General features: G+C 41.1%; 2 protein-coding genes across 2 annotated transcripts; both read right to left on the bottom strand.

The window, feature by feature from the left end:
• Window positions 1–5132: 5132 nt before the first annotated feature.
• On the bottom strand, window positions 5133–9960 carry LOC114304671 (uncharacterized). Its single transcript, XM_082911875.1, has 5 exons — window positions 8219–9960; window positions 7817–8124; window positions 7337–7742; window positions 7048–7253; window positions 5133–6966 (listed from the first exon to the last, which is right to left on the bottom strand). The coding sequence occupies exons 1-5, from the start codon at window positions 9786–9788 to the stop codon at window positions 6313–6315; spliced, it is 3144 nt and encodes a 1047-aa protein (XP_082768001.1). The 5' UTR covers window positions 9789–9960; the 3' UTR covers window positions 5133–6312.
• A 1909-nt stretch (window positions 9961–11869) lies between these two features.
• LOC145814983 (protein FAR1-RELATED SEQUENCE 5-like) lies at window positions 11870–15394 on the bottom strand. The gene is made up of 3 exons (XM_082911953.1): window positions 15042–15394; window positions 13527–14777; window positions 11870–12023 (listed from the first exon to the last, which is right to left on the bottom strand). Exons 1-3 carry the CDS (start codon window positions 15044–15046, stop codon window positions 11870–11872), a joined length of 1410 nt encoding a protein of 469 aa, XP_082768079.1. The 5' UTR covers window positions 15047–15394.
• Between the last annotated feature and the right edge of the window lie 830 nt (window positions 15395–16224).

Genomic DNA, 16224 nt, shown 5'->3' with positions numbered 1-16224 from the left:
TACGGGCCACATTTTTTGTAACCACGAAAAGCTTATCTTTTGAACCGGAAAGCTGCATGGGGATTCTGCCATCGAGACACATAAACACATACATATGATTGTGTTGTAAGTTGTATGCATTGTTAGCGAATACGGATTACTTTGCTCGGAAGTGTATAGTAAATATCTTTTCCCCCTTACAATGCAGCTATTTTACTTGGATCGTTTTGCCCCTCCCTGCAAGAGTACGTCGGCTACTACACGCTCCATCCCTCGGCTAAATGATTGGGGTGATGCCGAAATACGGGAGACGAGGCGACTTATGGGAAGGAAGCAAATGTTGCAGCAACATGAGGTAATCAACCCATTCGTTCTGCACATTTGACAGCATTGCCCCACCTGTGTTATGGATAACGGTGACAGACAGAATATGTGTTCCTATGACTAGGTGACAAGCACCGACAAACAGTGACCCATTCCTTAGCGTACGTCATATTTTCAGTTTGTCCCTCCCTATTTACTCTGAAATACTCGAACTTTTGGGGGGAAAACATGAAGTTTCCATGTGGACGATGTTGTAGCCTTACAAATTCAATTTTATGTACTACTTCTGTTACGAAATGAATTTTCGTTAAGCCCTGAAGTCAGATTTTTGGAAAAGCTTGAAGATTTTGGTTTTTTAACCTTGTAAAAAGGTCAAAACATTGTCGTTCAGTTATTGTTAGTTAGTTTGTAATTGAAAGTTTCTCTTTGTTTATGTAATTGGGAAAAGGTAAAGTGGTAAACATGGGATCGACTGTGAAGTTTTTATCCACACCAGATGAGCATCATTTACAACAACATTTTTTTTCCATTTCAGACGAATGGAGTAATTAATTTTTATTAGATATATTTAATATGTAAAGTGTGTATGTACACATATGTTGTGTGCAACTTAAGAAAGCAGACGGAAACTTTACGATTCACAGTTGAGCTCGATTAACGATTCAGTGCATTACCATTTTCATTTATGATTTGAATCCCGATTTGACAACTATGTTAGGTGGAGTTTCATCCAACAAAAGCGGAAAGCAACGACATTGATGACGCAATTGACACACACCATGTCAATAACAAACAGAAACCACGGATTGATGATGTTCGTTTGAGCAAGGTTGAGACTGACATTGGTGAACTGAAGGAAACCATGAAGCAAGTGCTTCACAGCAATGCGGAAATAAGGGAGATGTTGCTCAATTTCTGAGGGAAGGAAGCTGTTCACAATGCAAAGGTAAGCAAAAGCAATCAGTACACATGCTTCACACAGTTCACAGAGGTTACTTGAAGATGAAATATCGTACCAGGTTAATGTATGTGTTTGTGTGATTAGGTGGAGTCCACTGAAAGAAATTGTAACATTAACATATCCTCCAGCATTGGTGAACTGAAAGGAATGCTGAACGAACTGGTTGCAGCTATATTGTCTGGGAAACAACCGTTTACTGAACAGACACACATTGCTGAAATGAAGCAAATGATGCAGCAAGTGCTGGCAGGTTTATCGGAAACAGCACAATTGGCTCGCTCAGAGGAAAAGGGTGTTGACCCTACCATGGGAGTCGAGTTGCATGATGGCGGCGTGGTCTTCCCAAATTATTATGGTAGCCCAAATGACGGTAATGTTCAAGATTTACAGGGGGTGGATTGGGAGGACAATTATGTGAATGGAATGTTGTCCAATGAGATAATTGATATGCACGTTGGACAGTTGCGTACCGTCCAAGAAGTTGGGGACATGCACAACAACCGTCGCCTTGCGTTGGAGGAAACATACGCAAGCGAAGAAAGCAAATCTCTTTCAGTTCAGTTTCTGTCCATGAGGAACGTTGCAAAACAGAGTTTATCTTCGTTTGATGATTTGCAAACCTTGCCACCAATGCGAGGAGAAGCAGACAATGTGCATCCTTCTGCTGGTAAGGTTGCCCAAACATTGGGAGCGGGACAAATTGTAACAGCCACACGAAAGGGAAGAGGAAGAGGAAGAGGAAGAGGAAGAGGAAGAGGTGTTGAAGCGACAGACGTAGGGGATATGCATTCGTGCAACGATAGCAAAATAAGTACTCGACTTACTGCCGAAAAATTCCCAAGTCGCCACATCACTTCACCTTTCGTATGTTTCATTACCAATTGATGCCGACAGCATTACTGATCATAATAGAACCATTATTTGTGTTGTATTTTAATATTTGTCATTCTACTGCAAGTTTGCAGTAACAAATGTTGTACAATTGTCTTACAGATTTCGGACAAACTCCTGTCCAAACTGCACAGGTTGGACAAGCGGTTCCGTTCAGAGGTTAGACATCGCTTTACCAATTTTAGATGCATAAGGATGTGTTATGTACTTTGCAAATCACATTTCTGAACAGTGGTGAGTTAGTTAATTGTTTATATTAATAGGAGGAGTTGATGTTACTTGATTGTTTATATTGATAGAAGGACTTGATAACACTGGAGAGCAGAGAGGTTTTATCAGCGGCCCAAGACGAAGTTGTTGACTCTGTACTTGACGACAGAAACAATGAAAGGTACGGATGAGTTTAGTACTCGCAATTAACCTGTTCCGTAGTATTTGTGAAATAAGTTTGAATTCCACAATTTTCATGTGTCGTGCTATGTTTATTTGATTCTTGTAGGTATCAGTTCTTTAATTTTGCATTCTCTATGATTTTGATGGGTTTATGATGGGTTTATGATGGGTTTATCCATGTCGTATGTAGGATTCTCTTTGAATTTAATGCAGTGGGCTACGGAAAGATCAGTGGCTAAATTTCCTGTCTGAAGTTTTCTTCTTTTGGTCTTATCCTGCACACATGTACCTATTGGGAAAATTGCAAACCACTGATATTTTCACAAAAATATTTACACATTCATGGAAACCTTTATAATTTTAATTATGAAACTTAATAAAGTTTACCAATGATTTGCAAATTTTTTTGAGAACTTATAATGAAGTGCAATTTTCCCTACCTATTTTCTTCTACTCTGCTTACATTTTCCATTTTGATCATTTTGGGATATTGTTGGCTCCAGTTTGTAAAAAACGTGTTTCTTTTTTTTTAACTTGCTGACCTGTAAATGAGCATTTCAATTTTCACATATTATTTTAGCAAATACTATTGGACATGTCATGAGTTGTAATATCTAAAACTTTGTCTTTTCATTTTGTTTTTTAAAAACTTAAAACTAATCTTCATTGGATTGGAGCCTAGTAGAATCAGGAATATCTGCCATAGTTGTACAACAGGAAAAACTAATCTTATGTGTAGAGTTAAGCCAGATACGTTTAAGTTTTACTAGGCTGTAGGTTGCTTCTTACTGATTGATGTATACGTTTTATGTAGGGACATTGTCGTGTCTATGAATCTGCATGAAATGCCTTGCGAATGTGCTACGCGACGTGACATGCGCACGCTGAAACCAGGGGCATGGCTATCCGACACTGTAAGTCGTGGCATCTGACAATGTTATTTCCACTATATTTGCATGATGGACATATCCATGTAGGGACATTGTTATTTCGTATTACATTTAAACAAATGGCAAACCTTATTTCGCAAGTTGCCTGGTCTGTTACAATGTTCCAGCCAATCAACTTGGTCGCGGTTCAATTGACTAACGGACAGCGGCAAGTACACAAAGACGGTAGGCATACTGCGTGGTTCTTTCCAGTATATTTGTCGGTAAGTAAGTGTTTTAGGTCGGTTGTGTATTGCAGAAGACATATTTTCAGAAAACTTTGGCTGACTGAACTTTACACACTAAACATGCAGACTTTGATACTAAATCAAAAAACTCAACCTCTGAACCATGAAAATATGGTCAAATCATATTTTGGACATGACAGATATACTGGGGTGCTTGATGCATGTGAGAAGGTAATATGAATGTCCATCCCATTGAAGCGAGTAGATTTAATATGGACGTCGGTAATATGAATGTCGATCCCATTTACTTGAATGTCAATGTAAATATGAAAGTGCGTACATGTTCGCATGCCCTCTAAACAATGTCTTCGCTTGTGTTTATGTTTATGTGTAGATTTACATGCCTTTCAATTATCGAGGAGTACATTGGGTGTGCCTAAAAATAGATATGGTAGACCGTGTGGCGTACCTATTTGACTCATTGGCATCCGCCACACTGGACACCAACAAGCTGAACACAGCAAAAATGTTGGTATGTCGTGCTGAATTTCACAAATCTACTTCCACACTGTCACATCCTTCACATAAACTAACCGTCTCATTCTGCAACAGGTTCAAACAATGCATGCCTTACTGCAACTACAGTTTGGAAATGAATATGCTGTAGACATGCGTACCTTTGAGGTGCGCATGTTAGAACAAAGGCCATTACAACAGCTGGACGAGTAATCCACAAACCCTGCGTCACATTGACTTCACTCTTGAATCACTCATTTAACGAACCTGCTTATATTTTACGAGAGACTGAATGTTACATTTCATTTGTAGCACTTTCGACTGTGGGATGTTTGTGATCAAGTACATGCAGCGGCCTGATATACCCAGCGGTCCACACAAGGTACATTGTACCGCTTAATTTCCAATTGCGAAATAAATCCGTTTATTCCCTACCGCTGTAACCGTACCTGATTTGTGTTATTCACTTTCTGTACATAGTTTCATCCTTCTGTGCGCCGGAAGTTGGTGCTTGACTTCGTTATGGATGTGAACAATACAAAGATGGGCGAGTATCGTTCGTGCATGTGATTGATTGCAATTACAACAAATAGTGCAGCGATTTTATCATGGCCTGCCAGTACGAGTGTAATTTCGATGCCCAACCACAACTGGATTACTGCATCAGCTTGTCGTGACAACTTTTTAGGTCGCAGCTGTGATAATACTAATTTCCCACGCGTATTGATTGTACACATAATTCCAATGTTTGGGACTCGAACAAACGAGGGAAAGTAGTCATGTTTGTTTGGTTTTATCGTGGCCTGTACGTAATGTGATACACATAATTCCAATGTTATGGGTACAGTACAGAACAAACAATGCAATGTCATATTTGCCCAAATGACTATACTAATGTTTGTCCAGTGCAATGTGATATTTGTCCAACAAACAATGCAAGTTGAAAGTAGTAATGTTTGTTCGCTTTTACCACATGAATTATGTTTGTTCGATTTTTTTTAATGCCATGATTTTGTCCAAAACAAAGCAAAAAAAAGCCCACAGAAGAAACAAATGGCGGTGACTATAATGCACTTTGAAGGGGAATTGATTACTTCATAAAAATGCACAAACGGTGAAAAATTGCACAAAAAATAAAAACAACCATACAACAGACCATTAAAAACACAGATTATTGATATTCAATTTTTTTTTTTTTGTTCAGCAAAACAAAAAACTGTATTGATGGAAAAGCACATACAAGGTGTCAATGATACATCAACAAAGAGGAGGTTGGAGACCAACGAAGAGAAACAAAAACAGAAGGAAAACAATAACAATGTAACTCCAAGCCCATCCTCACAAAACCACATAATAGGGCAACCAGATGAAACTCCAAGGCAGCATGAACAAACTTCAGACCATACAGCCACCATTGAGACTTGAGCCTGAACCTTCAACCTCCATTGAGACTTGAGCCTGATCCTTCAACCTCCAAAAAAAAAAAATTAGTACAGCAGCAGACCAACAATTACAACAAGGCCCGCAGCAGACCTCCAATAACTTTCCCCAATCCAACAGCAGACTTCCAATACAGCACACCAAAACATCATTCAAACAATTGCAAAAAGGCCAATATGCAGCAGCAGACTGAAGCCTATTCGTTGATCCCATATAGCAGCAGCAGAGTACATATATAGCAGAGCAGATTTGAAGCACAGCAGAGCAGCAACCAGAAATGAGCATGCTTGACCCCATAAACTAAGCCAGAGCAACAAGCCAAAAATAAGGCAAAGCATAGCAACATTGAAGCACAGCAGAGCAAAAGTAGCCACCAAGAAGATATGGTAATACCACAGACTGACCAAAATCCTGCATACCACAGCTTGACCAAACTCCTGCACCCCAGTTTCAAAAAACACCAAACACCACCCCCTAAATGAGACTTTGATACTATCCAGAATACAATATATGTCGTCCACTGAATACTGTAGGCCTCTATAACTTTGCTTACAGCAAAGTGCAACCCTCACTTTCACCATCTCAGCCAATTCAGGCCCATCAACAATCTTATCATTAAAAAGGCAATCATTCCTACCTTTCCAAATCATTCCTAGGTGTGCAATACAAAAGAATACATATATAAACTAGCCTAGGATTTGGGGAACAGAACGCCTAGAACACCCCACTCTGATTGAGCATCTGCCAGCATGGCTTGGGCTTGGTCCAACTCAGCTTTAGTTGTCTGAATGGATGCAGAACGATGTCTAATTTGGGAGAGCATCATCCTTGCTTCTTGATTAAGCTGGTCGTGTTGCTGCTGCAGATGAGCCTTTCTTTGCCGGACAGAGGCAAGTTCTGCCATGAGTTTGGCTTCCTCAAGTTCAAGTGCTGAGTGTTGCTGAAGAATGGCTGCAGAGGTCTGCTGGCTGAGTTTGAGTGAAGTAGATATGGTGTGGGCTTCGTTTAGGAAATCCTTATTGGTTTGAATATCCTTCGAGCAAGTCTGAACCATCTCTGAAAGGGTTGGCCATTCTGTGATGATCTTGGCCAATTGCTTTAGTTGAATGGGGTTGAAAGGATTAGGGGAGAGGTTTACAACAGCAGAAAGACAGGCCAAGGTTTCATCAGGTTTGTGGAGAATGATTTCTTCAACTGGGGTGTTAATGAGGTTGATGAAGGTGGTTAAGGTTTGTTGAGTTTCAGCATCAAACAGATGTAGCCTTTGAGGCAATGGGGATATTTCGTCTAGATCTTGTTGAAGAATAGAAACTTCGGCCCAAATATCCTGGCATGGACCGACGGCCTGTGAACATTAATAGTTTGGTGAGAATATATGCTTGCAAGTAATAAAGAGTAAATAGGATGAGGTTGGAAATGGTAGTACCTGTCCTGATAACGTGCACGCAGACGGTTGGCCTTGTTCAGCTGTGGTTGTCGCATGAGGACGAGTTGTTTCTGGTACTGATGAGATGGCAGCATCAGCGCCTTGAGGGTGTTTCTCTGGTTCTGCTAGCAGGGGAAAGTCATGAGGACCTTCAAGTTCTGTCTCGCCCATTGGTCGTGGAGATGAGTCCTGTATTATGTCCATCCCTGTAAATTGGAGAACAATACCAGTTACTTAAAGAGAAGTTTTTTTTTCCCAAACGAACAGTAACATTTGTATTTCTATTTACCTTGGTTGTGGTGAACTTCTGGTTGAGGGGATTTTGTGTTGTCATCTGTTGGAGAGGATTGGCTATTGATTGAAATGTCAAATTCAATCCTCTGAGATTCTTTGTTTGACGTTTGGGAATTGGAGGGGTTGGATGGTGATGGTTGAGGGCTAGAGACAGAAGGGACAATGTGTTGAGGAGAAGTGGAAGGATGTTGTGATGCAGACTGTGTGGATTGCTGTGGCAAAGACTGTGAAGCAGGTTGTAAGGGAGTTTGTTGCGATGCTTCAGGTGGTGGTGGAGTTGGTTGTACAGTGGGTTCTGTGGGTACATTACTGATTGGACTGGGAATTTGATGAATGTGTTGAGGAGAAGTGGAAGCATCGTCATCATCAGCAGCAGCAAGGAGTAATCTCCTTCTTTTTCTCTGCACAAAAGTAAGTGATCAGTCGGGCGTGAATGCAAATTCAGATGCTGTAAATATGTAAAGTGAAGGCTTACTTGGTAGAGCTGCCCTGAAGGATTTGATGTTGTTTCGCCAACCATTTGGCTGAGAGGGATATCCCACTCACTTAGGTCTGTGCTTAGAGCAGGAGCAGTGGAAGGCTCTTCTCTCTTCTTCGCCGTGACCTCTGTCTCAGCAGGGGTACGGGTGGTAGCTCCTCTCTGTGCTTGTGTCTGCGCGGCTGCGAAAGAGTCTGCCATTAATTTCGGAACTGAGGGGGTGTTTGTCTGAGTAGTTGCATCCATTGGATCCTTGCCTTTACGTTGGTCCCTAACCAATGGTTCAGCAGCAGGCACAATTTTGGCTGTCAAGGGTTAAACAAGTTAGTGTTGTAGAGAAAAAAACAAAACAAATTGCATGACACAGTCAGGGATATGAAGTATATGAAGGAAGGATACCTGTAGCCTTAAGCTTGGAAGGCGAGGATATGCGGCCCTGAATATGAATACAAGTATCGTTAAGGCAGCTTTCAAGTGGCTTGCAGAAAATAATGGCAGTCATAAGTCCCCACCAATGGTCAAAAGCAGCCGAGCAGTCCGAAGCAGGTTTGAAGAAGAAGGGGCCAAAATCTTGGAAAAGTTTGGTGTTCTCTGTCAGAATGGATTCAGCTTGTGTAGGATCTTTCAAGTGGATTCTGGACCCAATCTCCTCATGGATGGTTGGGTGGAAATAAGGATAAGGGATAGCCTGGGAAAGACCAAATTGCCTGGACCATTGATTGGGACAGTATGTCTCAAAACTGCAGCTGGATAGCTTGGCGGAGGATATGGAACAGCCAACCAAGACATGTCTACAGGTGAGAATGTGTCTCCAACTCTCATTTTGTTCTTGGACTTGCTCATTGTGTAAATCAGAAGGGTCTGTGAAGAGGAAGCGAAGTCTACTGGAGGAGAATTCAAAGTTTTGAAATGGCATGTACAGGTTGGAAGGTCTCTGGGAAGGAAGGTTGTAAAACATGGTAAGATGATTTGTGAAAGTGAGTTTTGAATGGCTGTTATAAGTGAGCAGTTGCTCAGCATAGGAGTGGCAAACAGGTTTCAAGGTGTTAGGTGGTGGGGGTCGTGCCTCAGGGAAATAGGCATACAACCAGGCCTGGAAGAGCCAGAAGGGGCCACCACAGTTGCCAGAAATCTTCTTGTCGACAAAGGAAAATAGGGCCTTGTAAAGGGTGGCAAGAAGATAAGGGGCTAAAGCCATAAGTTGGCCGTCTTGCATACACAAGGCAAGGGGGAGGTATTCTTTCGTGATCTTGTACCCAGGGACACAAAAAAGAAACTCACAAAGCCAAAGTAAGTAAAAAGCAGTTCTTTCTTTGTCATCGACAGGGGAACCACGCTTGCCTTGGTATTTTTTGGCAAATTCTGTATAGCACATGTCAGTGTTTAAAGTAAATGTCACTTTTGGAGGCTCAAGGAGAGCATGAATTGGATTGCCCAAGATTGGCAGACCAGTCAAGTGAGCTACATCTAAGATGGTAGGGGAAATCATACCAAAATTGAGGAGTAGGGAGTTACTAGACTGCGACCAAAAGCATGCAGCAGCAGCAATCAGCCCTTTCTCCACGTCATAAATTTTAGTCGACAGTCTAATTGCTTCAGCAATGCCCTGGTGCTTCCATACTTCGGCGTCGTGACCTTCAATTCTCCTGGCCCAGCTTCGCCAATCAGAGTCTGGTGACCTCCACCCTCTGAGTGGGTTTTTGCTGACATTCCAGTTAGTCCACTTGAGTCCAGCTTGGTTGAGAAGAAGGTTCTCACCATTACCAAGGGGATAGTATGGAGCTAGCTCGTCTGGGAAGTAAGACACGAAGGTAGGGCCTAGAGTAGCCTTAGCGACAGAGCTTGGGCTGGGCAATAGGGTTGCAGCAAATTTTAGAGGAGCGATAAGTGCTCTGATAGGGTCCGGGAAGCGGAGTAGGTCTTCATTGTTCTCCTCAGATGGAGATGGTTGAGATTTTTTCGGTGCCATGGCTTAGGGTTTTGTGGTGCTCTGGTTTTGAACGGCAATGGTTGAGAAGAAGGAGTACAGTCTGGGGAGTTCGAATCAGAGGGAAATGAAGTGGTTTGAAGTTGAAAGGGTGGGTCTTTTATAGCTTATGATGGGGCCAGTATATTTAAAAGCTCTTATATTGGGCTGTACTTTATGCTTGTTTTGGGTCCAAACAATGGCCCCCTCGTTGAAGTTAAATATCATATGACTTGGACCCCCATGACCCCCTCTCTCTCTGATTGGCCACTTTTTTTTTTTTTTTTCAATTTCTTATTTTTTTTCCTTCTCCAAACAGCAGCCCCCACGTGTGTGTGTGTGTGTGGGGGGGGGGGTGGTGATTGGGGGGGTCTCAATCACTTCCGCAATATTTAACTTGAACATGGGGGCCATTGTTTGCACCAAGTTTTGCCAGTCTCTGTCGACAGATGGTCCACTTAATCGAGGGCATGTGGCCAAGTCTGAAGGAATGTCCACGACCTGAAAGTGGGCTCTCTGCATGTGGGTCACCTAGAAGTGATAGGGGAAGTTTTTACCACCAGTCACGGAGTTAGCGGGCACACTTTCAGGAGGAAGCATGAGACAAAGCAGGAGCCTTGCTCTGTCGACAGAAGTTTAAAACAGTTGGTGGCCATGAAATAAACACAAGAAAAGGGAGCTCGACAGATAGAAGTGGAGGTTTAGTATTGATATCCGTATACTGTTTTGTGGCCCATCATTGCATGATCCTACACGTCTACACCATAACTGCCACTGTAACTGCCCCGACTTCGAATCTTCAAGTCCACTCTGCCAAATATTGACTCTTCCCTGTTGACCTTCCTTTTCACCATTGTGGGGCATGTCTCATCATTATGAGACAAAAATCGACAGAATATTGTCCACTAAACACAACCACAGTCCTTGCAAACTGGGTCAATGAACCGCAACACTTGGCCACTCACAGTTACTGCCCCTGACTATGAATCATCAAACTCTGCCAAATATTGAATTTTCCCTGTAATTTAATCAAAATATATTCAATGTCGGTAAACTTGAAAATACGTTTGAAATAACCTTTTTCTGTATTGTAATGACTTAAACACAATTGTTGTCCTACATTTTACGTAACGAAAATACACAACTTGTTTATATCAAAAACAAAATATACATCTCGGGTTTATAATCCAAAAAATGGGAACTACTTTTTTTTAAAAAAAAGTTCACTCATATTTTCACCTACATTCTGATTGGATATTAGATTAAAAATTCCTCTTTGCACCTATTTTTCCCACATCCTCCCAACAGCTGCTCCATTCAACTAACATTGAATCTTGCATGCCACCTGACTTACACGCTGGAGCAGTTACTGGCAGTGCTCATGGATTTAGTGGCCACCCTCCAACAGGAAACATGAACGAATTGGGAGTCTGTATCTGTCGAGGAAAGGCTAAAAGGACCTGGGCACAGGTGGTAACTTCAATTATATGCACTTCGACAGGTGGCAACTTACTTTCTACATTGTAACTTCTGTGTAGTTTTTTCCCTTCTACTTTCTACTTTGTTACAAACAACACAACAACACAACAACTTACTTTTTACTTTCTACTTTCTACTTTGTTACTTTCTACTTTGTTACCATCACTTCATCGAAAGAAGTCTTCATCCATTTCAGGCATTTGAACCAATACCACAATTGCTTGATTTTCTTCTTGAACTTGTCAACTTTAAATTACTGCTTCGTTGCTGTCCATATAGGCCCACCATAATTTTACTAACAATAAACCCATAGTAAACATTAAATAATTTCACAACTCCTGTTCGTAACTCGTAATTCATATACCGATCGGCATGGAGATAAAGTAACGAGTTCGTTGGGTTACTTTCTCCAAGTAACACCCAAAATTAACTGCCACTTGGATTATATACAAAATGCATGTGCTGGTATGTAATTTTGCAAACCCACTTGGACAAAATTCGTATTTTACTCGAAATATAATACTAATTTACAGACACAAGTCATAACAAATCAATACGAAGCGAAACACATCGTTAGTTGATAAACCACACCGCAAAAAAACCCTTCAGTTAGATCCAACCAAATATGGAACAGAAACAAGCAACCCGCAATAGGAATCTTGGAATACAGACATAAGCCAATTTCCCACCCAAAACAACACACAGACAACCCATATATATCTCACCTCACCTTCAGTTAGTTTTGAAAATGACAAGTCACTGCAAACACAAATGACAACATCACTCTAAACAATATGGGAAATTTACAACTCGTGGCCTTGTACATAAGTAACGTTGTGCCATTTCCTGGCATTGTACATAACCAATTATTTACACGTTACGTACAGCAATCCGTGCAAAATGAAAACTACATACATTATTTCCATGTGTTTTCAATAGCTAAGGGAATAAGTAAATCATACAAATTATACAATTACCTGATTCACCTCATCAATTGTGTTCGAATCATTTTTCCACACTGCTGCTTCAACACTACCGTATTGGCCCACAGGCTGCTTGGAATCAGGAGAAACATCAAAAAATAGTCGCCGTTGCTTAATGTGCGGTGTACTTGGATCCACCAACCCAGTTTTGCAGCGAACGGGCAATGACTCCGCATTGTACTCACGGTCAGTTATGTGGGGTGTATCTGCATCTGAGTTATTACCCACTGTTCGGCTAAACCGAACCTTAGGACACGTTCGCTTTGTGTGCCCAATGCATTTGCAATTCCCACATTTTCTTGGTCTTCGACAGTTGGACGAGGCCCGTCCTGGGTTCCCTTTTGTCTTCACAACATCAGGATCTTCTACTCCAAATTGTCGACAGAATGAATGTTTCGCTTTGTCTCCATTCCCACCGTTCAAATTCCTCTCATATAACTCCTTCATCCGGGTCGTCATTGGAAGACATGCATCCCTAGCATCCTTGAAACCTTCCGTTGATTGCGAGGCATAGAAACACATTTCGTTGTAGGAAGAACACAATATCCCATACCGGGCCGTCTGTGTTGTAGTGCTATCAATTGAGGGTTGAGGCCATTGCTGGCCATCCTTGCTTGCAGCCCTTGTCCATCTATGCAGCACACAAGTTGGGGGAATTTGCGTTAAATTTTCAGCTTTCATAACACATATCATGTGGCAGCAAGGTAGCCCCAACGACTCAAACTTCATGCAAGAACATCTCATTGCAGCATCCATTGGACTGTGTGTTACTATCCATGATCTGTCCTTCACTCTGTACTTATGAATATAGTAGCATTTCTGACCATCCGGCAAAGGGAACACATCCTTCACATTCAACTTCCCCTCTTCTAAGATTTCATCACGGAACATTCTAAATATATTTCGGGTGAATAGCTCAGCTCCATGTCTCTCTATATCTCGCAATGGAGTAATCAATACCGGAAAAGTGTTATTTGTTTCAGCATCATCTCCAGCCTCGTTATACCTTATCCTTGCAAGAGCCCGATCATAGTGCCTAACAAATTCATATAGCTTCAATTTGTGTTGGAGGAAGGGATTGAAATAAGCATTCATACACTCCGAGCGCTGAGTGCTCTTCATCCCAGCAAAGAAATGTCCACGCATATATGCCTCAGCCCACATATGACGCTTCTCATATGTCTCCAACACCCAACTGTTGGTTTGAAGTCCAAATTCTTCGACCATTGTCGTCCAGCCATGCTCAAACTTTGTCTCATCCGTTTCCATGTCCATGCACTGCTTGAAAGCATGTGCAAAGCCACTTATGTGAACATTTGAAGCAACATTTTTCCCAAGATGCCAATTACATAATCGATGTCTTGCATCTGGAAATACTCTTCTGATTGCCTCTCGCATCGACTTATCCCCATCTGTCAGTACGGACACAGGTGCTTTATTGCCCATCGCCTCCATAAATGTTTCCAAAACCCATGTGTATGTCTCAATTGTCTCATTAGCTAGCAAAACACATGCAAATATCGTGGTCCTAAAGTGGCTAGTCACACCAGCCAACATGACAAACGGTTTCTTGTATGCATTGGTTCTGTAAGTTGAGTCAAATATCAACACATCACCAAACTTTGCGTAGTCGGCCCGCGATTTCGAATCTGCCCAGAACAGATTTTGTAACTTGTTATCGTTACACACATCATACTTGTAAAAAAAACGTGCATCAACATCAAGTTTTGCGCATAGGTAAACCAACGCACCCTGCGTATCACCATCCTCAACTTCTGCTCTACGTTCGGCTTGAATATGGTTGTGCAGATCCGTGCGGATGAAACCAACATTCTCATAAGACCCGGACTGATTTACCATATAGTCCATGATTTGGCTAGTCTTCACACCGACATTGCGCATAGCCATTGCTTGAGCTTTGTCACCGCTGTTTAAACTGCGATGTGACCTCAGATACATCACACAGTGTTGTTCCGCCAATTCATGGTTGTGGTCTGCGACGAAGTGAGTCACAACATACTTTCCCCCTTCACCAGCATCCGCATCGTACCGTATGCGAAATTGGGCTTTGCAACCTACTCTTGTTAGTGCCTTGGGAGCTCTACTCTTCTCAGCAACACGGTCCAAGTATTTTGGTAATCTCTGACCTTCCCTTGAACACAACCACAGCCTACTAACGACCTTTCCCTCTTTATTTGTGTTAAATCTGGATTTTCGTATACTAAATCCCTTCGCTTTAGCATACGCATTGTAGAAATCTTCTCCATCTTCGACCGAATCAAATTTCTGTTCCAGAATAGCACGTTCAACATCACCAACCATGTCATTGCGATGAGCATCGTCAACCATTTCTTTTTTCACATCGGCTCCGCCATCTTCAACGTTCATGTTGGTTGCTTCTTCATTGCTCGGACCAGCTTCGCAACCATGATCAGGTTCTGCCCGACTTTCATTCATCAAACGGATGTCATCTGCTTCATTTGGAATGTCATAACCATCACCTTCCCTTTTAACTTCCGCTGGGGCCATACTGCACATGACATTACTACCAACAATTACTTGATGACCGAAAATTGTTAACACAAACACAAACATGACATTTTCACACGGGTTACCTGTTTGTGCAAACACAAACACTCGCTTGAGAAACAGAAAGAGAAAGGTTAGCTGCCAATGGAGGGGTTTCCGTTGGAGCGAAGCGTAGAGCGGTTGAAGTTAGGATGGGGGTTTAGTTGAGGGAAAATAGCTGAAGTGAACGGGCCAGAGAGACAGAGAGAGGGACACAGCTCCATACCTCATATCTAGTTCGAGAGAAGGGCTTCACTTCAGCAATGGAACCAACACAGCCTTCTAGTTACGTTGTTGTTGGAAATCGCCCGTTATACTGTTCCCTACAGAGCTTCGTCAATGGAACGAACCCAACAGGGGCTTCTCCCTGTAATGGAAATCAACGGTTACACTGACTCAACCTTACACAGAGAGGAGAACAGAGAGAGATAGAGACGAAATACAGAGAGTGAGTGGGATGCAATCATGCAAATACAAGCATTAACCGGTTGCCCCGGTTTCAACTTTTTCAGGATTAAACAATTCAATGGTCTTGATCAATTATTGTAATCTAACGGCTAACAATTGGGTTGCATATGGTGTGCAACCTTAAGGGGGTTGCACACTTAAGCATGACCCTAATAGGTATTGGAGGGAATATTGAAAATTTGATATCCCTTCAAAAATTTTGCTCTCCTTTCAATCAAATTATTTGAATTAAAATCATATATAGGGAATATTAAATATTTGATTTCATCTTCCAAAATTGAAATTAATAATATTTTAAAATATATTATTATATTTTCAGTAAAAAAAATATTAAGACAAATATTTAAGATAATTTAATATTTTTAATTTATAATTTTATTACTTATATTTTTAATTAAATATAATTTTAATATATTTATTACATCATGATTCGATTCCGGTTCAACCCGACGGTTGAACCGGTGACCCGTCCATCCGATCCCTTTTCTGGTTCGCTCACCGGTCCGGTTTTTAAAACATTGCCCCCAGCCCCACCAACAACGCTACGGATAGAATTTTTTAACCCCACCTCCACCCTCGTAGATACCCGCAAATATCCGATCACATTTTAATTATCAAAAAAATTAAGAATCATTTAAATTCTTAATACACTAAATAATTTTTTTTTATTTTTTTTTTATTTTCATATATATAAACAGTGAGACTTTTAAAATTTTTATTTATTTATATTTAAAAAAAATCATAAACTTTTAATATTATTTTCTTATATCTAATTATATATATATATATATATATATACATATATTATTAATTATCGTTGAAAAAAATGATTTTTGCTGACTTTAATTTAATATTAAAGTGTAGTGACTTTAATTAAATATTAAAGTGGGTCCCAACCTTTTATTGTGTTAGCTCCAAGTGAGCCAAAACCATTGGGTTTT

Source organism: Camellia sinensis, unplaced genomic scaffold (assembly GCF_055761805.1).
Source record: "Camellia sinensis isolate YWXY unplaced genomic scaffold, ASM5576180v1 Unanchor14, whole genome shotgun sequence".
Lineage (NCBI taxonomy): Eukaryota > Viridiplantae > Streptophyta > Magnoliopsida > Ericales > Theaceae > Camellia > Camellia sinensis.
The sequence above is the reverse complement of the archived record's forward strand: the minus strand, read 5'-3'. Positions and strand labels throughout refer to the sequence as shown.

What these genes read in the sequence shown, in the direction of transcription:
- LOC114304671 (XM_082911875.1), bottom strand. Translation starts at nt 9,788, where the DNA reads ATGGCACCGAAAAAATCTCAACCATCTCCATCTGAGGAGAACAATGAA. An exon ending in TTCCAAGCTTAAGGCTACAG is followed by an intron (nt 8,125 to 8,218) that starts GTATCCTTCCTT and finishes AACCCTTGACAG; the next exon opens with CCAAAATTGTGCCTGCTGCT. An exon ending in AGAAGTTCACCACAACCAAG is followed by an intron (nt 7,254 to 7,336) that starts GTAAATAGAAAT and finishes TCCAATTTACAG; the next exon opens with GGATGGACATAATACAGGAC.
- LOC145814983 (XM_082911953.1), bottom strand. An exon ending in TTTGCACATGCTTTCAAGCA is followed by an intron (nt 12,024 to 13,526) that starts GTGCATGGACAT and finishes TTGTGTTTGCAG; the next exon opens with TGACTTGTCATTTTCAAAAC.